The 25,482-nt window shown below is 38.6% G+C and overlaps 3 protein-coding genes across 7 annotated transcripts; 2 read left to right on the top strand and 1 right to left on the bottom strand.

The window, feature by feature from the left end:
• The first annotated feature begins 935 nt into the window (after positions 1-935).
• On the top strand, positions 936-6,837 carry LOC123514596 (DNA polymerase beta-like). 3 transcript variants are annotated; one of them, XM_045272563.1, is made up of 8 exons: positions 936-1,009; positions 1,582-1,767; positions 2,457-2,656; positions 2,938-3,098; positions 3,369-3,491; positions 4,146-4,308; positions 4,729-4,918; positions 5,445-6,837. In XM_045272563.1, the coding sequence occupies exons 2-8, from the start codon at positions 1,698-1,700 to the stop codon at positions 5,537-5,539; spliced, it is 1,002 nt and encodes a 333-aa protein (XP_045128498.1). In that variant the 5' UTR covers positions 936-1,009; positions 1,582-1,697; the 3' UTR covers positions 5,540-6,837. The 3 variants fall into 3 exon arrangements, with proteins under 3 accessions (XP_045128498.1, XP_045128500.1, XP_045128499.1); XM_045272565.1 differs by having other exon boundaries at positions 937-987; XM_045272564.1 differs by having other exon boundaries at positions 1,004-1,236.
• Positions 6,838-7,108: 271 nt separating this feature from the next.
• Positions 7,109-21,402, bottom strand: LOC123514595 (mucin-5AC-like). 3 transcript variants are annotated; one of them, XM_045272562.1, is made up of 7 exons: positions 21,269-21,401; positions 20,625-20,776; positions 20,363-20,454; positions 16,837-16,894; positions 8,479-12,670; positions 8,074-8,319; positions 7,109-7,944 (listed from the first exon to the last, which is right to left on the bottom strand). In XM_045272562.1, the coding sequence occupies exons 5-7, from the start codon at positions 12,660-12,662 to the stop codon at positions 7,365-7,367; spliced, it is 5,010 nt and encodes a 1,669-aa protein (XP_045128497.1). In that variant the 5' UTR covers positions 12,663-12,670; positions 16,837-16,894; positions 20,363-20,454; positions 20,625-20,776; positions 21,269-21,401; the 3' UTR covers positions 7,109-7,364. The 3 variants fall into 3 exon arrangements, with proteins under 3 accessions (XP_045128497.1, XP_045128496.1, XP_045128495.1); XM_045272561.1 differs by lacking the exon at positions 16,837-16,894 and having other exon boundaries at positions 20,625-20,751; positions 21,269-21,402; XM_045272560.1 differs by lacking the exon at positions 16,837-16,894.
• Positions 21,292-24,472, top strand: LOC123514598 (glutaredoxin-related protein 5, mitochondrial-like). The gene is made up of 3 exons (XM_045272566.1): positions 21,292-21,593; positions 23,174-23,288; positions 24,032-24,472. Exons 1-3 carry the CDS (start codon positions 21,465-21,467, stop codon positions 24,217-24,219), a joined length of 432 nt encoding a protein of 143 aa, XP_045128501.1. The 5' UTR covers positions 21,292-21,464; the 3' UTR covers positions 24,220-24,472.
• The last annotated feature ends 1,010 nt before the right edge of the window (positions 24,473-25,482 follow it).

The following is a 25,482-nucleotide window of genomic DNA, read 5'->3' as shown; positions in this document are numbered from 1 at the left end:
ATATATATATATATATATATATATATATATATATATATATATATTACTTTTATGCTGACTTAGACCTCCAAGTTCAATAGCTTATTGAGTTGAATTCTTAAGCTGCGAACGGTGGAAAATTTTCGAGGCTAAAATCAAAAGCACAGTGTAAAAAAAAAAAAAAAAAAATATATATATATATATATATATATATATATATATATATATATATATATATATATATATATATATATATATATATATATATATATATATATATATATATATAAATACATTTGACTTACATTGACGACTAAACGTAAATTTATCAATCATATCCAATACCTTTCTGAAAAAAAAATCTAGACAAAATTTCAAATAGCTACTGCATAGATACATACTATCTAAACTTTGAGTTTTACATAATGGGGTCTCTCTCTCTCTCTCTCTCTCTCTCTCTCTCTCTCTCTCTCTCTCTCTCTCTCTCTCTCTCTCTCTCTCTCTATATATATATATATATATATATATATATATATATATATATATATATATATATATATATATATATATATATATATATATATATATATATATGCAGGATGCGATGCTCATTACTGTAGCTTGAGGAGGACAACCAATACCCGCAGTATGATCTATTCAATATATTCATTATTTTCTTGAAATAAAATATATTATTTGTTAGCTGATCTCAGTAAGCACGTGGCGACAAGCAACACCGGAATAGACTAGCAAATGTCAAACAGCTCACTGCCCAATCTTTTTTCTTGCTAATTTCATAACATTAAAAAAAAAAAAAAAAAAAAAAAAAGATACACTGAAAGCTGATTAAGATAATACCAAGTGAATAAATCTAAGACTTTCATTTATACATGTGCTTTAACAGCGGGAAATATTATTGTTGAAATTTCGAGCCGAAACCACGCAATTACGTATGTCAAGCTTCGTGACGAAACCAACTACAACTTGTTTACACATGTGATCAGCTGAGTGAGTAGCATCGTAGTGACTAGTGAGTACTGAGCAGCGAGAAAAGTGTGTGATATATATTGGTGAATGGTGAATAGTAATCGTTAAGAAAATGACATACCATAATAAGCCATTTCATAATAATCCTGGTTTGTTAGTGAAAAAATAAGAAATGTTGAAAGACGTAAAGTATAGGAAGAAGACAAAAAAGTGACCTAGGTAGAAGGGAATCAAAACTTGAAAAGATCCAGTTTGGCATTTGATACATCAGTGAGTAATAAAGCGGCTACATTAAAAGCAATATTTCCACACATAAGTTGCCTCTCAAACTTATGTAATGTAGTTATTATTCTTATCTTTTATAAGCATCAGTTTCAAAGTCATTCAAAGTTCTTACATCAATCTTATGCATCACGGCTTATGTAATTTAGGATGGTCTATTGAAAATTTTAAATATTTGTTGTATGCATTATATATATATATATATATATATATATATATATATATATATATATATATATATATATATATATATATATTACTGTATAATAATTTTTAGTTCTGCTTGTTACCTTTCATAATAACAAACTTTGCAATCCCAACACATGTCTGTAGGTAAATCACACAGCACCTCAGCACCTGCAGAGTCCTCATCATTGGCATGGCTGCAACATCTTCACACACCACAGCACTTTCCTGATCAGAGAAGAGGATATAAGAATTCTATCAATATGAGCAGCAAACGCAAGGCTCCATCTGCTGATAACAACCCTAATGCTGCCATCTGTGACATGCTCATTGGTTTGTCATATTCAAAATTCTCTTTATTTTATATGGAAAAAAAAATTGGAATAGATTTGCAAATATTTCAAAATACAACAATTTTATGGTTGAAAGGTAACATGTTGTTGTTGCTTCTATTATTATTATTATTATTATTATTATTATTATTATTATTATTATTGTTGTTGTTGTTGTTGTTGTTATTTTTATTACTATTATTATCATTATCATTATTATTATTATAGTGCTATATTAGTGTAAGGATTAATGTGCTTGGCTCACTTTACTGTAATTATTATTATTATTATTATTATTATTATTATTATTATTATTATTATTATTATTATTATTTATTATTATTATTATTATTATTATTATTATTATTATTATTATTATCATTATTATCATTAGTATTATCATTAGTATTATGATTATTAACACTACCATTATTATTATAGTGCCATATTAGTGTAGAGATTAATGCACATGGCTCACATGACAAAATTGCTAGGTATAAGTCAAGGAAAGATCTAGAAAGATTAATTTGCAATTATTTTCCATCCTCAGTGCCACCTCACATGTGCAGAAAAATGCCAGGGTAATATATATATATATATATATATATATATATATATATATATATATATATATATATATATATATATATATATATATATAATTTATTTATTTTTCCTTTCTTTTTTCAGAACTGGCAGATTATGAAAAGAATGTGAATCGGGATATGCACAGATACAATGCTTACCGGAATGCAGCCAATGCTGTGGCACAGCATCCTACCCGCATCACAAGTGGTAGTGAGGCTCGGCAGATCAAAGGTGTTGGTGCCAAAATTGCCCAGAAAATAGAGGAGTTTCTCAAGACAGGCAAACTGGAGAAATTAGAGAAGGTACAAATTTGCAGATACATTTGATCTTTTATGTAATGATGGATTGACTGTCAGAGTGAAAGTAATGTCTTTCATGTTACTCTTTCAGTACTACCTATGTTGCTCTTATTAAATTGTATGATCGTCTACTGATTAAAAGCCTGTTCACACTATGTAAAGATAATAATTTACTGTAACTATGTCCTTAATAAATGTAGAAATAACACAGCCATGTCAGTATAGTACTACTCTTCTTAACCATACATCATCCCAAGCTTAAATATGTACCATTACCTACCCAGATTCGAGCAGATGACACCAATGTTGCCATCAATCTTCTGACTCGTGTGTCAGGGATAGGCCCAGCCAAAGCCAGGGAGTTGGTGGAGCAAGGCATTACTACTATAGAGGATCTTCACAAGAATCAAGATAAACTTAACCATCACCAGCAAATTGGGCTCAAGTAAAAGACAGTAAAACGTTTGTTTGCATCTGTTATTTTCCATTTAGTCGTCTCATCAGCTTGAGATTAACCATCAGTAATCCAGCAGCCTATAACCTGGTTCCATCACAGATATGGACAGTGAGCATAGTTTTAATTTTCTCATTACAGCCATTGACAGAAACTTGATTATTGTATGGAGAGAAAAGCTGCATTAGGAAGAAGTTCAGTAATGATTGCTTTGAAATTATTATTCACTGCTTTTATAAGATTTATCACTGCCCTGTACAGATACTTTGAAGAGTTTGAGAAAAGGATACCAAGAGATGAGATGGAAAAGATTGAGGAACAGCTGAAGAGTCACATCACCTCACTTGATTCTGAATATGTGGTCACCATCTGTGGAAGCTACAGGTATGATAGAGTATTTTATATGGAAAATACTAAGGTGAGTTAGCTATTGTTTATGTATACATTATCTTTAGCTGCAGCATCTTTGTGCTCAGTGAAGGAAAATGCTTCCCCAACATTCTTTACTCAACTCTGTCAGCTATTTGGACCATTTTTAGAAGAAAGGATCTTTTTTATGAAGGATGGAGCCAAAGGTCACATTACCATAAGAACTTTTGGAGTGATTTCTAAGTTGAATTAAAAAAAATAATAAATAAAAGTAAATAGAAAAAGAGAGTTTCTTAAAAAAAGTGATAGTGACAATTAAGACTCAGTAATCAGATTGTTAGTGTTTGGTTAGTAAGGAACCTTAAAAGGATATAAAAATTTATGTTAAAAAAGATGGACAGATATAGGTATGTGTTTTATACATGGACTGCCATGTAATGGCCAACAGATTTCTAGTAACTTTGCTTAATGTCTTGAGTTTTAACTTCTTACATTCCTCATAGTGCATCTGCCAAGTATGATTGTTCCTGTCAAGTATAGCTTTCATGATGCTTGAAATATGCAAGCCTCTTCATTAGGACTAGGCAGTGTTTCTTTGATGATAATATTTACGAGTATGTAGTAACAAGAATGTCAGAAAATCCTCATCTTGTCCACTGTGTGTTGCAGAAGAGGAGCATCAAGCAGTGGAGATGTAGATGCCCTGCTCACACACCCATCCTATACCTCAGAATCCAGCAAGTCGCCCAAAAACCTGCATCATGTGGTGGATGAATTGAAAAAGAAACAGCTTGTTACTGATGTTCTTTCCTTGGGAGATACAAAGTTCATGGTAAGTTATCTTGTGTTTTACTCCTGCACATTTTAGACCATTTATATCATTGATAGGATTCTAGTGGTAGCAATGTTGTGTTTTTGACATTTTTGTGATCTCATCTTTACAACAAGTAAATGGCAACTGCTTTTATCCTGATTTCATTCTATAAATTGAGATGAAAATCTTGGAATCTACTTACATAGATTTTCATCTTTGTAGTCCTTGCTAGTGGGGAGTTCCCACAGATAACCTTCTCTTTAGGGAAAATCAGCATCAAATAGTGATGATATCATACTGTGAGGCTCAGGAAAAGATACACTATCTAGTAAACCCAAGTATGTATACATTGAGTATAAGTTTATTGATATGATGCTAAAAGATATATTTACTTGAATGTACCTAACTGAATGTCATTATTTGTCTTTGGCTGAACAGGGTGTTTGTCTCTTGAAGAAGGAACTGACTCACAGGCGGCTGGACATTCGGTTGTTGCCCAAGGACCAGTATTTCTGTGGAGTTCTGTACTTTACTGGTTCTGATATGTTCAACAAAAATATGCGGGCTCATGCACTAGAGCAAGGCTTCACACTCAATGAGTATTGCATCAGACCACTGGGAAGCACAGGTAAGAGTAGGAGGTGAGAGGCTGATGGGAGGACCTGTGCAACACTGTTATTGATGGCCTTATATAATTGTTGCTGTCAAGTACTAGCCATGAAATGACTAGAAAGAAAACCAGAGATAGAAATGCTGAGAGGTGGATGAAGGCTATAAGAGGAAACACAGAAATTAATGATTTATGCTTAACTTTATTTAAGAAAGACTTTGATAGATATTAATATGTAATGTTGTTACTACTGTATTATGAACAAGAGATGTCTCTCAATCTGTTGAATTCTATCTTTCAGATGAATGAACCCTTATACGAAACCAGTCCTTTTAATTAAATTCCATAGCATATGCATATTATTGAATATTTAGGAATGAAATGAAACCCTTCATTGAAATTAATCCTCAGTTTTCATATATAGAGGACTAGAAGTACTGTTGTGCACACTTACTAGTACTTGAAAGGGTTAAAAGAACAGATTACTTCAACAATATGTGTTACCACAATATCTTTCACTATATGTATGTTGTTTGTCCCATAGGTGTGCCTGGCGAGGCTCTGCCTGTGACCTGTGAGGAAGACATCTTTGACTATATTAACTACACATACAGAGAACCTCAACAGCGAAATATGTAATGTTAGCTCATGCCATGATGGATGCATTGCTTGGAAGAGGATGTGTGCATCATGATGGAAGAAACGACAGATTCTAACTCCTTAAGTGGTTGTATTTCAGTAATTACATCTGAATGAGATTACAGCTTCTGATTTTCTTCCCATGTAATAAGGGAATATTTTTATGAAAGTCTGCAATTTGGATTTTTCTGAGAACTCTTTGTAGATAACCATCTGTTAGTTAAACAGTATTACCATTTATCACAGTTCTGTAATCTTTATTATAATAATTATCAACAAATTATTGTATGTCATCATTTAACTTTTTCATGTAAAGCTGAAAAAATAATGCCCTGGAGAGGATTGTATACTTATTTCATATTATTTTTGCACAAGATAGTGTGAGTCTGTATGATGATATATTAAGGAGAATACCCTTTCTGTCATGTGCTATAAGTATATCTTGATATTGCTTGATTATACTGCATATTTTTAAAGTATCCAACTATCTTTTATCACCTATTATCATGAAAATGTATGTGTGTGTGTGTGTGTGTGTGTGTGTGTGTGTGTGTGTGTGTAATTCACCACAGTCACCTGCTGGTCACCCAGCCAGTCTTTCCCATTACGGAGCAAGCTCAGAGCTCATACACCGATCTTCGGGTAGGACTGAGACCACAACACACTCCACACACCAGGAAAGCAAGGCCACAATCCCTCGAGTTACATCCTGTACCTATTTACTGCTAGGTGAACAGGAGCTACACATTAACAGGCTTGCCCATTTGCCTCGCTGCTTTCCGGGATTTGGACCCGGCCCCTCTCGGTTGTGAGCCAAGCATGCTAACCACTACACTATGCGGTGTGTGTGTGTGTGTGTTATAATGCTCTATATTTTGTAAATAAAGAACAATGATGGTGAATTAGAGTCTAGTCTTGTCTTCTCTGATAGTGATAAAGGAAAAGACATCAAGCATACTTGTATCTTGAAAACTTATGAAACACCGTTCCATTGAAGGGTATGATCATGTATGTGATGCTCCTTCATTTCTTACTGGTTAGCTGAATATGTTTGCATACTTGATTCTCAAAATGGTTAATACTTTTAGGAATATCTTGACTGTTTAACAATCACAGGAGAGTTAATTTGACTTTGTAGTATAACATGTAATGACCATAGCCATAAATACTAAATTTATTAATACTTTAAGTAGATGCAAGTTTTATGGATAATATAAAGTCAATAAGAGTATTGTATGCAAGGGTTTAACATATTATAATGTAATATCAAAGAATCAAATAAATCCTCATCAATAGATTTTTTTTCTCCTGGCAGTATCATCACAACCATTGATCTCCAAAAAATGCCAGATTCCATTCTGAGGTATGTGTAGGTGGACCTTTATCAATTCATCATCTCAAAATGCAAAGTTGGCATAAAATTTCCTGAGAGGTGTTGATCTATGAGTATACAGGACATAGTAGGTGACATGCAAGACATTCTGATGACACCTAATCCATCCATAGAATCCTACACATTTTCCTTACATTTTGCAAATAGTATTTCTTAGGACAATTATATAGCCTCAGTCAAAGCAACATTTTATTTCATCTTATTATTGGCCATTATAAGGCAAATCAGTCACTCAGGCTAACATTAAGACAGTCATCCATTGATGCTTTCAAACTCAGATCGCAGTAAGGCAAGACTGGCTCATTAAAAGTTATCTTACCTGCGTTTTGTGGGTTCATCAGTTATGTGATCTCGAGTGGAACAGAACAAGTTAATTTACTGAGGTTAGAAGTACCATAATGCAAGCTGTGATGGAGATGAATATAAAATCATCTATTTTTCTTGCAGAAGACCAACAAGGTCTGAAAGTGCTGCTTTGGTCTTGTGTAACACAACCACCTGGCCTGCTAACCCTTCCTGTACTGATTGTACCATGTACTCTAACTCCTGTGGAGTAGCAGGAGGAGGGTAAGATACTAGTTGATCATTACTTTCACACAGCTGGTCCAGAGGGGCTGCTACCACTTTGCGACTCTTGCCTTGTCGCCACAGTGCCACTAGTCTCAGTTCGTCATCATGCCGCAGCTCAGACAACATTGGTGTGCTGACACGACTGCAGCTCACACTTGAGGGATTTCCTTCACAACCACCTGTCCTGTCCAGAGCCTTTAAACTTCTCTGCCCTATCATGGGAGAACCTGACAAGGCAGGAGGACAAGGAGTGATACTCCTGCTCCTCCCTGCCCGGCTGCGGGGTCTCAGGTGCCACAAGTTGTCCACGTGGGAATCCAGCTTGGCAGCAGCTGTGGGGAAAGTGAGGGAACTGCTTTGTACCAGACACCCACATACCACACCCCAGTGAGCTTTGTGGCCATTTTTAAGGCCAGGCTGATGGTTTCTCTCCGCATCATACCTAAGATGTTAAGGACAATTCAAAGAAACAGTGCTCTATTACTTAAATTACTTAACCTTAAATCAATATACTTCTCCTTTATGTATTAAATGAACCCTTCCTTACATATGTAAAGGCTAAAAAGGATACGGGACCAGTACAAGGTCACCCTGTAGCAGCAGCTGGAGAAGGGTGGCAGGACTGCTGAGTACATCCCGCCTCACCTCTGCTTGCAGCCCGATCACAGTTTTTTCTGCTAACTGTGCCAATGCTGTTGTACTGAACATCTCACCGTGCCGTGTGAAACCCATTGCCCTCCCTGTTTCCAGCAGCTCCTCTACCTCCACTGTCTGAGGGAAAACCTGTGAGGCCATGCTGAGTGCCACGAGTCCACACCTGTCAGAAGGCAAGCCAAGTAAGTGTAGCACATCAAGTATATGTCAACTATACACAATCACTTGCTTCCTGTAGAGCAGATGTTACAAAAAAATTTCCTTTAAAGGAAACAACTGATCTTTGTACACAATTCAGGTAAGAATATTCATTGCTACTTACTGAGGTCCCTGCTGGATGACAGGTCGCAGCTGAGTGTACACAGACAAGGTGTCCTCATACGCTGCCAGAAAGCCCCAATCTTTGGCAGCACTGAAGGTGACTCTCACCTCTTCTTCGGGTGTTGGGAGTGGGAGGTCAGAGCGCACTACCACCATCTTTCCATATGGGGATGTGGTGATCAGGGGGGACTTTGCTGTCTTCTCCATGTTAAATTCTGGAGCACATGGGGGCAGGGGGGGATAGGACGGAGGAGCATGCAGGGTAGGTGGGATGAGGGGCAGGGAAGAGGCATTGGCAGCATCTAGTGCTAGGGAGTTTGACATTGGAGATGAGGTAATGACGCTGGAAATCTTAGGTGGCGGCGGGTTTGCTACTTCATCTACTGTAGGTGCTGGCAGGTCAGAATCTGAGGAAGGAGTACTACTTTGGTTAGTATGTAAAGCAACCACACTTGAGCCAGGAAGGGCAGGCTTTTGCTGTGGACAGAGTGTGGAAGACAGTTCATCCTTGCCTTGGGTAGAAGAGTGTTTTGAAGGACTTAAGAGTATGTGAGAGGGAGGAGGTGGAAGAGGGAGTGCAGGAGCAGCTTCATCTGATTCAATAAGAGGAGGAGGAGGAGGTGGGGGTGGCAAGTCCTCATCTTCCTGCTCATCTTCTGGGGGAGGTGGGAGGGCTGGGGGATTTTCACTGCCACTTGAGGAGAGTGACTGAGGCACTGATGAAAGCTGCTGGGAGGTGGGTAATGAGTCTGGTGGTGGAACTGTTTGGGAAATGATGCCTTCACAAATGGGGGAACCAAAATGGGGACTTTTGGGGAGGACAGGTGACTGTGGATTTGAGGATTCCTCTGGTACAGGGGTGAGTGCAGGCTGTGGAGTGATGCAAGAAGAAAAAGGAAGTGGAGGTAATGGTGGTCCCTTGTTACACTCCAGTACTGAAGATGGTAAGAGTGGGGCACTGGGACGAGGAGGAGGTGGAGGTGAAGACTTGTGTACAGAAGTGGATCTGGGTGGTGCAGGTGGGGGGCTAGGCTGCCGAGATGCTCCACGAGGGATGTTAATGGGCACGAGCATGTATTGCCGCACTGGGGGTAGCGGGGGTACTAGATGTGATCTGGGAGTGTTGTGGCAGGAGCGAGGAGGTGGTGTAGGAGGGGTCCTGGGACGGGGTGCTGGCGAGGGTGAAGGCTGACCATCCAGGAGACTGCTGGGTTTAGGAGAAGAACACAGTGAGGGGAGAGGCATCCCACATTCCTTGTCAGTCAAACAGGAACCTAAAAGAACTTCTTTAGAGGCAGATTCACTGTTGTCATTCATAAATAAACTCATGTTAGTATGGTCACCATAACTGCTAGGTAAAGGAAAAGGGTCTGGATGGGGCATGTCCCAAGGTGTACAAGACACACTACAATCAGAGTTTTCAACGTTAGTGATTAGTGAGGGATATAGAGAAGACACACACTTGGATTGGTTGCTGGAATATTCAGTCATACATGCATGTGATGATACAGTGGTTGTTGGGGGCAAATTGTGTGATGATAAGGTAGGAATGGTGGAGGTTGAATTAGTTGGTGAAGGATGAGGAAGGAAAGATTTTGTGAGATGGCAATCTTCCATTTTTAGTTCCTCATGGTTTCCATCAGGGATTTTACTTGATGTAGGAGTGTGAGTCATAACCTGGTCAGCTATGCTCAGTACAGAGACTGGTGCAGTCCGTGAAAGGTCAAGGGGCCTTGAGGTTGTGGAGACTGGGAGATCAGCCGAAATGTTCTCCAAATCCATGACCATTGCATTAAGAAGATCCATGGGTCCTTTAGGTGACACTGATGATACTTGTGCTACTCTACAAGACTCAATTTCAGAGGAAGCTGGACTACAGCATGTGGATGTTGATTTTCCATTGGATGGATATAAAGTGTTTCTTACAGTCTGACTCACAAGATTTGTCTTGGGAGAAAGGTTTAAGGTGCCACTGCAGGATATGCCAGGGGATGATGGAATGATGCTGTATGTGTCAGAAGCCATCAGAGATGAGTGTGATGATAACACCTCTGACATGTTCCCCTGATCTTTAGTATTTCTTTCAAACTCCCCCTCATCTTTCATGGTTTGTATTCCTATACTTTCTACCTCACTCATATCTTCTTTATTTTCCAGTTGTGTTTCATGACCACTCTCAAGATCTAGGTAACTAATATTTCCATTCACATCCTTCATAACATGGCTGTCATCATTCTCTCTACATATCATCATCTCACTGACTCTTCCATTGAGGTTATCCTGCCCCTCAAACAGAATTCCCACATTATTATTGCTTCCACCTTGTCTTTGTTCATCAGCTGGTTCTATATTTCCCACTTCATTGGTGTTTTTAATTTCTTCCTTTTGCATCACAGTGTTTCTCTCCAACAGCGTTACTTGAGTTACTTGATCAGAAAGTTCATTTTCTTGTAAGGTTGTGCTGTGAGGCATTCCAGGCCTTCCTGTTTTCTCATCATAGCTAGTTCTTTGTACAGAAGAGTTGACCTCTAGCCCCAGTTGAATTGACTCAGAGAGTATATCTAAGCTGGTTGAATTATCTTTAGTGTGATTTATACACTGTTCAGTACCTTGACATGAGGGAGGCTGGGATGAAAGTAGATCAGAAGAATGACTTTGATAAGAGGTAGTGAAACCATGGCAGGAAGAACTATACTCAAGTTGGTCTGTCTGTGTTTTAGGAACAGTAGATAGGGATAGAGATGAAAACTCTCCATCAACTGTTGGGAAGGATATAGATGGCACTATATCTTGAGATTTGGCAGGATCTAAGTTCATGAAGGATTCAGATTTAGACAAATATGGGAGTGGAGAAGAAGGGAGAGAAGAGTGAACAGGTGTGGTTGGAGGAGTTGCAAAATGAGGTGTGAGATTATCTGATGGCACTGGTGTGATAGTAATGGAACCTGTAAAGGACACTGTCTCACTTTCAGCAGTGTCTGCAGCTGTAAAGTCATTAGTTTTTGTCCTTATAGTGGATGCATCCTCTAGCTGGGAATCTACTTCTGTTGAGAATGACCATGTGTCAGTTGTAAGAGAACCGAAGCCTGATGACACTGAGTCCAGGTCGGTAGGAAGGGAAGGTATTGAAGGTATATCAGTGGAGAGCGGTGATGACATTATTGCTGGTCCAGCAGTGTCAGTGGTGGAGTAAGAAACTTCACTAGGAACGAAGCTTCCATCCTCACTTTTGATAGATTCCATTCGTCTATAAGGTCCTGGTGTTTGTGTTGAGGATCCTTGGTGCTCTGATTTTAAAGCCACAAAGGAGGAGGAAAGCAATGGATCAGATGACAATGAAGTGTCATGGAAAGTATCCATGAGCACTGATGCCTGTGTCAAAAGTTCTGAAGTGTTTGAGCAAAACATGTACTCATGACTGGCACTGAGAAAACTTGGAGTCAATGAGACATCACGGGAAGGAGTTATGCTACCAATGCTGACTTGAGAGGATAGTGTGACAGTATCAGTGGAGAGCGGTGACACACGTAGATCATGGGGAGGGAGTGAAGACAAGTCTGAGTCTTGTGTTTGAAAGTCAGCCGCTGTCAGTGTTGATGATGACGCAAGACTGGCAGAAGAGCATGTTTCTAGTGAATAATTCTCGCAATTTGGAGACTCCTCTGTTGACTTAGAGTGGGAAGCCATCAGGTCACTGAAGGTGGAGACATTGTGTAAAGAGGATGAGACCCCAGACATGTGAAGCACTGGTGGATTTGGTGGAGGAGGAGGATGAACTAGTGGTGGAGATGATGGAAAGATGTCAGGAGTAGATGAGAAACCTGGAGGAAGTTTTGGATCATATTCTGATTTGACCTCTGGGGATGGCGGATCATAACAGCACATGTAGCAAGGAGAAGTTATCTCCTGCCAAAGTGTGTGGGGTGGTGGAGGGGGAAGGTCGGCTGCAGGCAGCTCAGAGATGGAATATGAAGGTGGAGGTGGTGGGGGGGATGGAGATATATTTGGGAAGTGAGGGATTGGTGGGGAGGTGGGTGAAGTCTCCATGAGATGAGATGAATTGATGCCTGGATGAACCCTAAATTTCTGGAAATTTCTAGGAGGTGGAAGTGGGGGTCGGATTGGATGGTTGCTGGGAATGACAGGAAGCTGAGCAGTGGGAATGGTTCCCACAACCAGAGTCATTCTACCATCTGAGGTAAGAGAACATCACAGCATTACTACACTGCCCCACCTGGTGTGCACACATACACACACACACACACAAACACACTTGAGTATTTACATAGTACATACCTTCAACACAAATGTAACACATGAATACAACATAGATGAAGGAATAACTATTTTACTGTAGAAAGTTAATTGTTGGCACATCAAATGCTGCAGCAGAATTAGGAAGGCATCTGCATTAAATTAATATCTATGTGATTTGGTATAGTAGACACTGCATCTCTCTCTCTCTCTCTCTCTCTCTCTCTCTCTCTCAGAGCTTCAGACTCTCTTCTTCTTCTTCTTCTTCTAAAAAAAAGAAAAAAAAAAAAAAAAAAAAAAAAACTGAATTACTGTCTCCGCAGTGTATAAGGAAAACCAGCATTATTTCTAAAACTGGTATAATTTAGCTGAGCACATATATATTAAAGCATCCTCAATTAATTTACATATTTAATTATAGTTGTTCCTTTACTATCCGTTTCACACACACACACACACACACACACAGATTTAGCGGCAAGACTGTCAGAGGCTCAATCTCTGCTGCTCTTCATAACTCATCTGTATAGATAAATTTCTCAGTTTAAAGAGAGAGAGAGAGAGAGAGAGAGAGAGAGATGAAAATACGTTGGCTACATTAATTGCAAGGGATAAGGACTGAGTTTTGAGATTTATGTACGTTAGCTGTTTGAAAAGACCCTCTGCAATCACCTTATTTCAACGATCTCACTGCAAATATTGTACCTAACAATAAAAATACAGCAGCAGCATCAGCATCAGCAGCAGCAGCAGTAGTAGTAGTAGTAGTAGTAGTAGTGGCAGTGGTAGTAGTAGTAATAGTAGTAGTAGTAGTAGTAGTAGTAGTAGTAGTAGTAGTAGTAGTAGTAGTAGTAGTAGTAGTAGTAGTAATTGCTAATAATAGTAGTAATGGTCTTCTATGATTGCCTCTAAGTTCTAAACTGATCGAGTTGGAAGAATATCAACATTATTTTCTATTCGCAAAGACTACAAAACGGTCTGAAGACCTTCCTTATAACCTATTCCTGCAATGAGACAGGTGTGAATTATAATCTTGACTACCTTTTTTTTAAGTGAATCACAGCACTGACACATCTGTGGGTCTCTATGAGAGAAAACACATAAATCAACTCATTGTTTACTATACTCGCAATTGGATATGTTCTTGAATTAATTAATAACTGGAACCACAATACATCTATGCCACAAGAATTACTTGACTTTTCTTCTTATTAAAGCACTATAAGATACCATACCAGTTACTGCATGCTATGAGAGAGAGAGAGAGAGAGAGAGAGAGAGAGAGAGATTGTAAAATAACTATGTATTATACGGGTGATATAAAAATATTTTCTTAATGATGTTTGCATGACATCATCGCTTGAGAAGTGCGCCCCCAAGACGAGTGCTTGTAAACATCTGCTTTTGCGCCAGACAGCAATCTGCTGGCACACACACACACACACACACACACACACACACACACACCAGATATGTTAATGTGTATTATCTTTCATACGTTCCTACAATGGTCATTTTGCTAAATAGCATAAAAAAAATGTGGGTGCAAACTTTGCGCTGATTAGTCGACACGCATGAACATTTCAATGCGATGTCTGCTCCATTGTAATTTAAAACCTATCAGCAGGGGTGTACTTACATTAATGATGTCCATCAGATCTCTCTCTCTCTCTCTCTCAACAGCGCCCACGTGTGAGGTAACCGGATTGGATCTTACCGCGACATCCAATGTGTTACGTGCACCTGTGCACTTACGTTCAACGAATGCGCAATGTAAACCTGTATATCCTTGTGCACTGAGTGAGGAGGACGCTCCAAAAAGGATATTTTCTGGTAGTTCCTATATAATCGCTTGCTCACTCATGATGATGCATTCCCTTGCATTTATATTAGCTCTAAAATTCTAAACCAACAATAAAGTTTTGCATTAAAGAACCATAAGGAACAGACAATATGGCAGGTGATATCTGACAGAAAGCTGCTACCAGCTGCCATGTGACCAAAATTATTCACAGCAAATTGGTTGTACACAACAAAGAAATCTAAAAAGAAAAAAAATAATAATAAATAAAAAAAAAGTCAAGGAAATATTTTTCTTCGATACAAATAACACATTAATAAAAAAAAAAAAAAAAAATAGCGGTAAGAACAGAAAACTTCTAATAAGCGTAGAGTAACGATTAAATGCCCTTCCAAAGCACCATTGTCTCTCGAACCTGTTTGGACATTGCCCAGCCCTGGACGCAGAGATACCCACAAGGAGGAGGGGACGCCACGAGAGTACTGGGGTCAAGGAGTGAAATCATCAACTCTAGAAATAATTGTTCAAAAGGTGCAAGTATCTGATCTTTCACCCGTAGAAAGCAGCATATCGTTGATAAGCTATTGTAAACATATGATTAATGTAATCACTTTTTCATTCCAATGTCACAATAATTCGAAATATTATGCCATGTTTTCATCACTCATGTTTGCAGTTCGTATTTAATTAATTTGCTTTCATCCAAACAATGGTTTTGTTTTCCTAAACAGTGTCAATACATATATACATAAATTGTAAAAAAAAAATGTATAATTTTACAAAAATAGGGGGGAAAAGGGACGCGGGAATGTCTGAAAAAAAAAAAAAAAGTGGACGGGAATGGGGCATATACGCTCAAGCAGCCGAATTAATAATAATAAGACTGCACTGCAGTGTCCCGCTAGAACTGCACTGAGCTATGACTTCAGGTGGGCTGTATAGTGGTGGGTGACACTCCGGCGCCTGTCATGCCAACTGTTCAGTCGGCCTGTCTGGCCGCCTGAGCTTGTTTGGGGCCCTTTAGATGATAGTTTGGGAACCACTATTTTAGAGACTAAATTGACAGAAAATTACCTTTCGGTTGTTGTCGCCACAGACAACCGTCCCCCTCTATTTCTTTCCGATATTCAAACTGTTCTCTATTCCTACTCTTAAGGGGGAGGACCACAACACGGAAACCCTTAGAAGTACAACATGGTGCTATTTTTAGTGTGTCCATGCTCGTGCCATTCTTGACACCTCCCTCTCGCCACACACCACACACACACGCACATCAACCTATGTACGTACATTTTTCAGTATATACTGCAGTTCTAATAAACCGTATATTATTATTACTATTATTATTATTATTATTATTATTATTATTACTATTATTATTATCACACACACACACAGAGAGAGAGAGAGAGAGAGAGAGAGAGAGCACAATGGGAAGAGTAGTTGTGGAAATAAGTAAGAGATGAGTAGGAACATGCCTGGCGGAGTTATTTGGGGGTGTCTCAGTGCAATAGACTGACGCCTCTCCTCCTCCCAAGTCGCTAACTCCAGACTCTCCTTAGTGAGTCCGCTCCTCACCCTCACATGGGTCATCTTTGTGCTACGATCCTAACCGGTAAGATGAGCCCAGCAACATAACACCTATCACTGCATCGATGCATATTAAACAAAAACTACAAAAAAAAAAAAAAAAAAAAAAGACATGAAGATAATAATGTTGTGAGAGAAATGAAGCCTAGAGTAGGATCAGAGAGAGAGAGAGATTGGATAGTGCAAGGAATAGCAGCTTGACATAATAGAGCTGAATGAAAAGCTGTTATGATTACTTGAATGGAAACGCGGCCCTAATGACGTGGGTTTCTTTTTCATCAGCCTAGTTAGAGGATTAGATGAAGTGCAAGGAAGGGAATTGGGGTCTGTTATGGTGCAGCAATTCTACTAAACAATTTTTTTTACGAGACCCTGTGGCAGAAATTGCCGGATATGATACAATGTTATGTGGTTGGTGTTTGGTCTTCTCCCTGAATAAAGCGATTGAAAAATCATCTTAACGTCATAACAGATGACATCATTCTGTACATGAGAGTGCTACCTTTCCCTTCAAACTTATCCTTTCGGGCACCAGACATCAGCCGCGCACTATTATCACAGTTAGCAGAAAGAAATGCATGTCAAAGTCTTCTTTCGGTTGTGAATTAAGAGGGATCCCATATCCTGTGTGAGTTCCTACCACCCCTGGTAGTTGGTACCGCTATTTAATCTAGAAGCTCCACATCCTTCTCCCCCTACCTTTTTGGCACTCACCTTCCCTCCCGAGTGGTGCACACCTTCGCAAGACGCCCACGACAAACGACAGACCCACCTAATAATATAATAATAATAATAATAATAATAATAATAATAATTATTATTATTATTATTATTAGTTATTATTATCATTAACGTCATTATCATTACTACTACTACTACTACTACTACTACTACTACCATTATCCTTATGATTAATATCATCCAAGATGTATTAGACTAATACATCTTGAGTATCATCATTCCCATCATGATTATTATTGTTATCAGTTTCGTTGTTGCTTGAGATCATTTTAATATTTTACTCCACATAGTTCTGCATAGATGATGGAGGTGATGGCAGCATGACAGTGATGATGATGGTAATGACGGCGGTGCTGGAGAAGATGGAGGTGATGGCAGTGTTGGTGTTGGTAGTAGTAGTGGTGATGGTGGTGGTAGTGACTACGGTGATGGTATGACGCACTGAAGGTATTAATGGAACCACTGGTACTACGTCATTGTCTATTTTAATACGGACGACACACCTACCCTCCGCGGTGGTCAGGCCGCCTTACACCACCTGGCGGCGCTTATAGCTACATAGTATTATAGCCAGCAAGTAACCCTGTCAGCGTATGGGCGTGACTGCACAAGTGAGGCTCATTGCCTCTTGACCGGATCCTGACATATGTTAAATAGATAATAAAGGACCGTTATTCTTAAACTTTTTTTTTCATCGGGATTACTTAAAAATAATGATAAGTAGTCGAGGAGTAGTTTTGCTTCTTGACCTTTCTTCCATTGATGATGTAAAATCCTAATATCTCAATCATTTGAACTATTTCAAGACTAAGAGATATTTTGTCTGTTTTTTTTATGTAGAATCCTTATTACTACTAAGATCATGAAAACATCTTTTCATTAAATGAAGTTGAATGTATGAGATAGGGCGAAAATTTTAGGAATGCGTTCAAAAGTAGATCGGCTCCGTATTTTAGTACACGGGGGAGAGAACACATGTATATTGCTGATTAGTCAGGACAATTTATCAAGGAAGGCGTTCTTAAGCAGATCTATCTAGGCTATGTTGATTCTAAAGGTAATTGCATATCCTGCATAGTCCAGACATGGCAGAACATCGTCAGAGGTTACTACAAAGGTTCTCGTTAAAAGGTTTTCGTGACAGAGACGAAAAATACCTCGCTGTTTGCAGAAAGACATCATGACAATTGCAATTTCTAGCTGTACCTATCAGCAAATTCAACTTGCTGTGGAAAAAAAAAAATTACAGAAATAAGTGTTTTTATGGTATAAATGTGTATACTGCCTTTATTTTCTCCAGTCAGTGTCTAATACTCAGTGACTTCTCTGTTTGTAAATCTCACACATAGGCTCTTCAAGCTCCTCATAGCTTCCCCATACCTCTCTCTCCGCCTCCCTGCCATGCACGCCATGCTGACGCCTTCCACGCAAACAGTACTTGGCTTGCACGCAACTCACCCTTTTCAGCCCAACACATGCACAGTGAAAAGGTTTTCAATTATCTATTAATCTATCTTTTACACTTATTTATTATTTTTTTTTTCAATTTGGTATTTTATTTCTAAATACGGAAAGAATGAATGTGGTTTATGAATTTGTCATGTTTGTAAAAGAAGGAAATTACGAGAGAGAGAGAGAGAGAGAGAGAGAGAGTTGAGGAAGACGTTTAATTTTTGTGTTGACTGCTAGCGTCACTCCTCTTTTGGCGGCCAGAATACCACATGGCGTACCCCTTTCCTCTTGTACACCACCACAGAACGTCTTGAGGGTCCCATTCTAGACTTATAAGCTCAAGTTATTACCCTCGCGGAGAAAGCTGAGAAATCACGTAGACAGATCTATAGACAAGGGCTAATACTAGAGCTAGAGATCCGATCAGCTTGACCCCATGCGTGGAGCTTCTAATTTGCTCGCTCATCAATGATCATCGTTGATAAAGTGAGCTGTCCATGAGGCATGAATAACAGGCAAGGACTTCACAATAATAAATCTATGTACTATCTACAGAGAGAGAGAGAGAGAGAGAGAGAGAGAGAGAGAGAGAGAGAGAGTGGGAATTTTCGTAATAATAGGTTTCTCAGGTGATAAAAAGAAAAGATATTATTTTGTGATTTATACAGTCTTATCATATATGGCATTCTCTCTCTCTCTCTCTCTGCATGATTTTGCTATATTTTCCTAGCTTCTCTCCACCATACACACATGGGACGGATAACTATATTATAACCTTCTACTAACAGACAAATTATAGATGCGTTGTAAGGACCATGCAGTGTGGCGCACCGGCATGATCTGTCCCTTTACATGTATCTTTAATCAGTTATGTGTTACTCCATTAGCTGTGGAATAGTCTCGCGACATAACAAGCCGATCGCCCACAGGAAAGCTCAGGTGATCTTTTGGGTGAGACTAACCGTAACAGAAAGGTCACCACCCTTCGGCTAATTAACGTACCGTACCACTAGCGTCTACTATATACTTGCTGCTGGATGAGCAAGGGCTATACTTACTAAGGGCCACTTGCTCTTTGTGTGTGTGTGTGTGTGTGTGTGTGTGATTGCGTTTCAGACAGGTGCTACCATATAGATAATATTGAGGTTATTTTGGGAGGCGTAAGGATGATATATTCACTTAGATCAAGAGCCAAAATTGGTGGCTATTACAAATCTTGCAGATGTCACGTTTGATCACCGTCCCTCGTCCCTCTTACACACACTGCTGCTACTCGACTCGTCCACCTGTACTGCTTGGCAACTACGTAGTATGTTTGGCAACGGGAACTGCTGACCCCGATCCTGGTACTGTTATCTTGCCAGTAGTATTCATCCCGTACTACAATGAATAATGCATGCAACAAAACTTTTATTTTTTATGCACGTGTCGCACTGTTTTGATAGATAGTCGCTATACTTTTATATTGAAATTATTACTTGAGTATTACTTCAACACTGTTTAAATATATTACACACGCAGGAGCGCACGCTACGCGATTTTTTTTAGAAAGCTCCGCTCACAACTGGCGAAGCCTGGGTTCGAGACTCAGAACAGGTGAAGGAGATAGGTGAATTTCTAAATATGTAGCCTCTGTTCACTTGGTAACAAGTAGGTAAGAAATATAAGTAGAGAATCGAGTGTAACCTCGCTGTCGCGGTGTGTGGTGTATGAGTAGTCAGTCAGCTCTCTCTCTCTCTCTCTCTCTCTCTCTCTCTCTCTCTCTCTCCTGCCAAATGAGCGTTGACTTTTTTTTGTAATGTAAGGGAACGGCAGGTTGATGCGAAATCAGCATACGACCGTGGGTAAAAGCACACTCACATGACAAAATGAGTGACATCTCTTAGTTATATATATATATATATATATATATATATATATATATATATATATATATATATATATATATATATATATATATATATATATATATATAACTTATTGTATTTCTTAAACATATTATAATATATCACAAGTGCAGTACTTGGCCACACAGCAGACGTCTTACCTGTGCTGCATCTGGGGACAATTGACCGGCGTACTCAGAACTCTTCAAGAGAAGGCGAGGGTTGAGCACTAAAAGATGGAGTCACCAACTGTCTGGAAAGCAAAGCCAGCTGGCGTTTAGGTAATCACGATATACTTCTCTTGTTTTGACTTTTTTTCATATACGGTATAATGCCTATTGCCTAAAACTTCGTGTACATATGCCATCATGATAGGAATGATCGTTTATAATACTGGAATGAAAAAATAAATAAATCGCTCACCTGAGGGGCGCGGTATAGAGATCCACGGCGGGCACTCTTCGCCACGGAGCTATTTCCACCACTGGGTACTGGCACTGGCAGTGGTAGCGTCGCTGTCTGGGCCTTGAGGCTCCGCCTTCAGCTCAGGCTCCGCAAACGCAACCAAAATAACCCTGATTATAGCACTTGTATTTTACACTTCAAGCTACTACTTACCACCTAGGAAAATATGTTAATACTTGCATAACGGTAAAATATTATGATTGTCCTTTACATTCTCATTACACACTTTTTTTTCATTTTAACTTGTAAATTTGAATACCGTGCAGAGAGAGAGAGAGAGAGAGTAAATAATATCCCCCAACACCCCCTTGCTCTATCCCTTCAGTGTTTACCTCGATCAGCTGATCTTATCCGAACACCTGACATTTGACTTTATTGTTGATTAAATATCGCTTTAAGGTGTTTGTGTTATCACTACACTGTCCTTTCAATACAACCACATATAATAAGGTAACTTAATTTGTAGTTTAAGATTGCAATTATCATTTTTATCCATTTGCCAAAAATATGCACAAGGGTCAAAGCCTCTATCTGTCTTATGCAAGAGGTGGGTGAATTACTGTAGGTAAGCAGTAAAAAATATATATATCCCAAATACAAACCTGCTTATTGAGGAGATGCATATCACTGTAAACATACACCAATCAGATGTACAGTTTTGCTCAAGAGGAGTGATGGTGTAACCGTATGATGCCTGCTGAGTGCTGACCGTCTTCGTGGTGTGCGGTTACTGCGGTAGAGCACAAGATCGTTATAACGTGTGGCTCCTCACCCCTCCTGTCCAGCGGCCTTGTTACGATGCTTGCTGCAACCCGCCTACTGAGGACGTCGGCACTTCGCAGTGTGAGGTGGTGCAGCGTGCGGGTGGGCAGCAAAGAGTACTTCGATGACCTGGTGGCACAGAAGAAAGTGGTCGTGTTCATGAAGGTGGGTGTCTGTTATCTTGATTACAACATGCCCCGTGCTTGGACGCATATTAATAAGGAAGGGATTGCGCTGAGTGTTTGCTTTTAATACATGTTTATTTTATACATACGTAATTGAAGAACACCACTGTATAAGTCTGAAAGTTTTAAAAGTTAATTTTGTATATTGGAAATTTCCACCTTACAGTGTTAAGTTCTTGACCAGAAGGACCGAAAGGAAATTATCTCAGATATACTCGTATTACTGATAGTGATTGCAGTTCAACATACCAGTATGGGCAGTATTAAGTGTCTGTCACTAACTAGAACCAGCTGGCATTAGTCATTTTACTTGCAACATTTACTAACATAACAATATCAGATTTGCTTTAAAAAAACAGTTGGATTAGTAGTAAAACTGGTAAATCTTACCTGTAGTGGCTCCTGATTTATTCTGTTGTGACAACAGGAAAAATAAGCTTTGGAGTGAAAAAGTGGGATTTCAAGATGTTGAGATCAAAATAGGACAGATTTGGGAAACATCAAAAGTCTAAGGATAGTAACATGGCTTCTGAGGAGAATCTCAAAGAAAGTAATCTACAAACTGGAAATATCAGTCTCCCCATACCTTTCTAACTGGGGAAGGTTTTGCCCCCTATATCCCCCACTTCACCATCCCTTGTTTCCCCCATTATTCAGGACACTAACCTAACATCATCTAACCTGATATACCCAAACTAACAGGTCTAGTGAGGGTTGACTTAATCAAACCTAAATGGGAGGAATTTTCCCAATAGACCTCACATTAACCTAACCTAATTGAGAGGCCTTTAGCCATCCTCTGGATACCTCTCTTAATGACATAAACCTAACCTGACAGAGGTGGCTTCATCCCCCTTCTTCTTTGGATACCATCTTAATAAGGACACTAACCTAATCTTAACGAATGCCTACCTAGAATACCAAATTGTGAAATACACATTAATGGAAACAGATAGACAGAATAGCAATCTAAGAAGCAAAATGGAATTGTTACAGCAAAAAAAATGAATGATGAAATGAGATTAAGAGATTATCAGGAGTGATAAGGCAAAACCAGCAGTGGTGTATGATAAGAATATAATAAATTGAACCTTATTTATTTATTTTTTGTTTTATTATTTTTTTTATGGAAAGGCCTGTAGCACCTTTAGGGACACTTGAAGAGTATGTAGGAAACACTGTTCAGCTTTCGCCCATTAGTGGTGCAGGCAATTTTATTTGTAGTGGTACCCATATTAGGGCCCATATCACCACCCAAGCTCGTCTTGGGTGTAACCACCTAGAACCTGGGTATCATGGTGACGTGTAGGTAACTTTAAACCACTTGAAAAATGGCAAAGCATTTTAAGGTTGTGCGTGGTGGGATTCCAACCGATGCATGGACATCTGCCCGATCCCACGCTCACCACCTTATCCACTGTGCCACCGCCTCCTATGTTATTGCCAGTGATAATACTTATCAATTTTCCTGTCTTCTATCTATTTAAGAGAGGATAAGGAAAACATTAATACTATGTGAAAATTAAATTTGCTGAAAAATTTAGTACCTGTTTCCTCCAGGGCACACCAAATGCTCCAAGATGTGGGTTCAGTAATGCTGTTGTGCAGATCTTCCGCATGCATGGTGTTGAATATAATGCCCACAATGTTTTGGAAGATGAAACCATACGACAAGGTGAGTTTTAGACCTCTGTTGTTGTCTGCTGCAAATTTAGAATGAAAATTGTTATCAATAATTTTCAAAGTGAGAAAGATAAGAATATGACTACTTTTTGGGAGGTTTAAAGATTATTATATAGGTTTGTACCTTTATTTAATATCATTATCATTAATGCATATGTAGTATGTTGGGATTGCCAGTTTGGATTTTTGTGAATATATTCTGTATTTAGCTGTCAAAATCGATGTGAAGAATTTAAAACATTCTTCTAAATTCTAGCAGTGTAGCTTTCATGACCTTTTTAAAACATATTGTTATACCTTTGAACCATATTTTGGAGAGAGAGAGAGAGAGATTCATTCTGATCTTAAATTTTCATTAGCTGATGAGTGTTGCCTACTAGTTTGTCATAAGTAGCTGATTCTTCATATTCAATTGCACAAGACATGCAATTAATACAGAGTATGTATATACTTAGAAGATATTCCCATTCATATATTATATATCTTTTAAAAATTTCAATTAATCAGGGTTGATATTTCTTTACAGAATCCCTGTTGATTTCCTGTCATCTGTTTGTTTATTTGAAGGAACGGAATCTCTCTCTCTCTCTCTCTCCTTTTTTGATAATTTAATCAGTCCTGTGCCAGAATATTTTATTTATATTAAGTTTCCTTTTAATGTTACCCTTATTTTAGATTACAGTGTGATATATTACAATATAATGTATATATGTATTTTACTCTTGATATTTGCAGGAATTAAGGAATACTCAGAATGGCCAACAATACCACAGGTTTACATTAACAAGGAGTTTGTTGGAGGGTGTGACATCCTCCTTCAGATGCACCAAAATGGTGAGCTGATAGAGGAGCTACAAAAAGTGGGCATCTCGTCAGCCTTACTAGAAGCAGAAACTGGCCAAGGAGATAAAAGTGACAAGTGAATGTGTAGGTTTAAATTAAGCATGGGATTTCATCCTGATTCTCTTGTGTGTTTGTATATAGATGTGTGTGCATGTGACAAAATTATAGGTTATCATTTGAAATGGCTATCATTTTCTTATTGTCATAGCCAGTCATAGCTGGACTCATTGTTACCTAATGGAACATTGTTCATGTACATAGCCATAAAAACTCTCATTGTATTTAGAGTTTTATGACCTTTATGAAATAAAAATGTGTATGTATATTTCTATACACAATGCCTCTTCTTAAGAACTCCCTCCAAAAGAATGACAATGAAAGGTCCATTTATTCCTGCCCCTGCCTGTCCTCTTTTTCAATCTAATCCTCTCACCTTCTTGAACAATGTAATGCCCTATTCTCTTATATTAAAGATATGTAAAGGAAAAATAATCACTACTGGAATATATTTATATCACAAGTGAATCCCTTTAATAATGTGGCTTTTTTTTCAGCTAAGGTTAGTATTTTTTTTTTTTCTCTCTCTCTCTCCCAGCTTAAGTTAATGGAGATCAGGTAGTTCCTCGATCTATGGCAGTTTCTGACAAGAGATAGTGCTCTCATAACTAACTGCACTATGTGCTCTTAAAAATCAAGTAAGAATTCTTGATCCTAGATTTTAGCAACTTTACTTATTAAGTTCCCATTCGTCCCTACATTTTTTTTTTTCTTTTTAATTATTATTTTTTATTTTATTTTATTTTATTTTTTTTTCATATTATGGCATATAGTGCCTTTAGGCATAATTGAAGACTATGTGTGAGAAGTGCTGTTCAGCTTTAGCCCATTACTGGCGCAGACAATTTTACTTATGCAGTAAGTTACAGTAACACTTAGCGAATCTCAGCTTGGCGAAATTCACTTTTGGCGGTAGGGCGGTCAAGGATCACCAAGTGCATGCTTGGAAATTTGAATTCAAACTTGGCAGTCCCCTGGCGGCGGCACATCGAACCACGCAACTCCCCTGTGATGTCGGATCTCTCTCTAAACCTACCAGAATGCAGTGTGAGAGTCTCCTTCAGCTATTTTGTTTGTGCTACCCTCTGTTCTACTAGTCTGGGGATGAATTCTGGCAATTTACCACCAACAAGGCCTCTACCAGCACAACAGGTGATACCAGTGGGGATAAGGACAATGGTGGTGGTGGCAAGAACTAAAGTGGGCGAAGGAAACGGGTGGAAAAACCGGAGTACAGACAAGGAAAGCATCAAAAATGATTGTTTATTGGTCTATTTTGTACATGT

The sequence above is a fragment of the Portunus trituberculatus genome, chromosome 38 (genome assembly GCF_017591435.1).
Source record: "Portunus trituberculatus isolate SZX2019 chromosome 38, ASM1759143v1, whole genome shotgun sequence".
NCBI classification, from domain to species: Eukaryota; Metazoa; Arthropoda; class Malacostraca; order Decapoda; family Portunidae; genus Portunus; species Portunus trituberculatus.
This window is presented reverse-complemented; position numbering and strand designations above follow the sequence as displayed.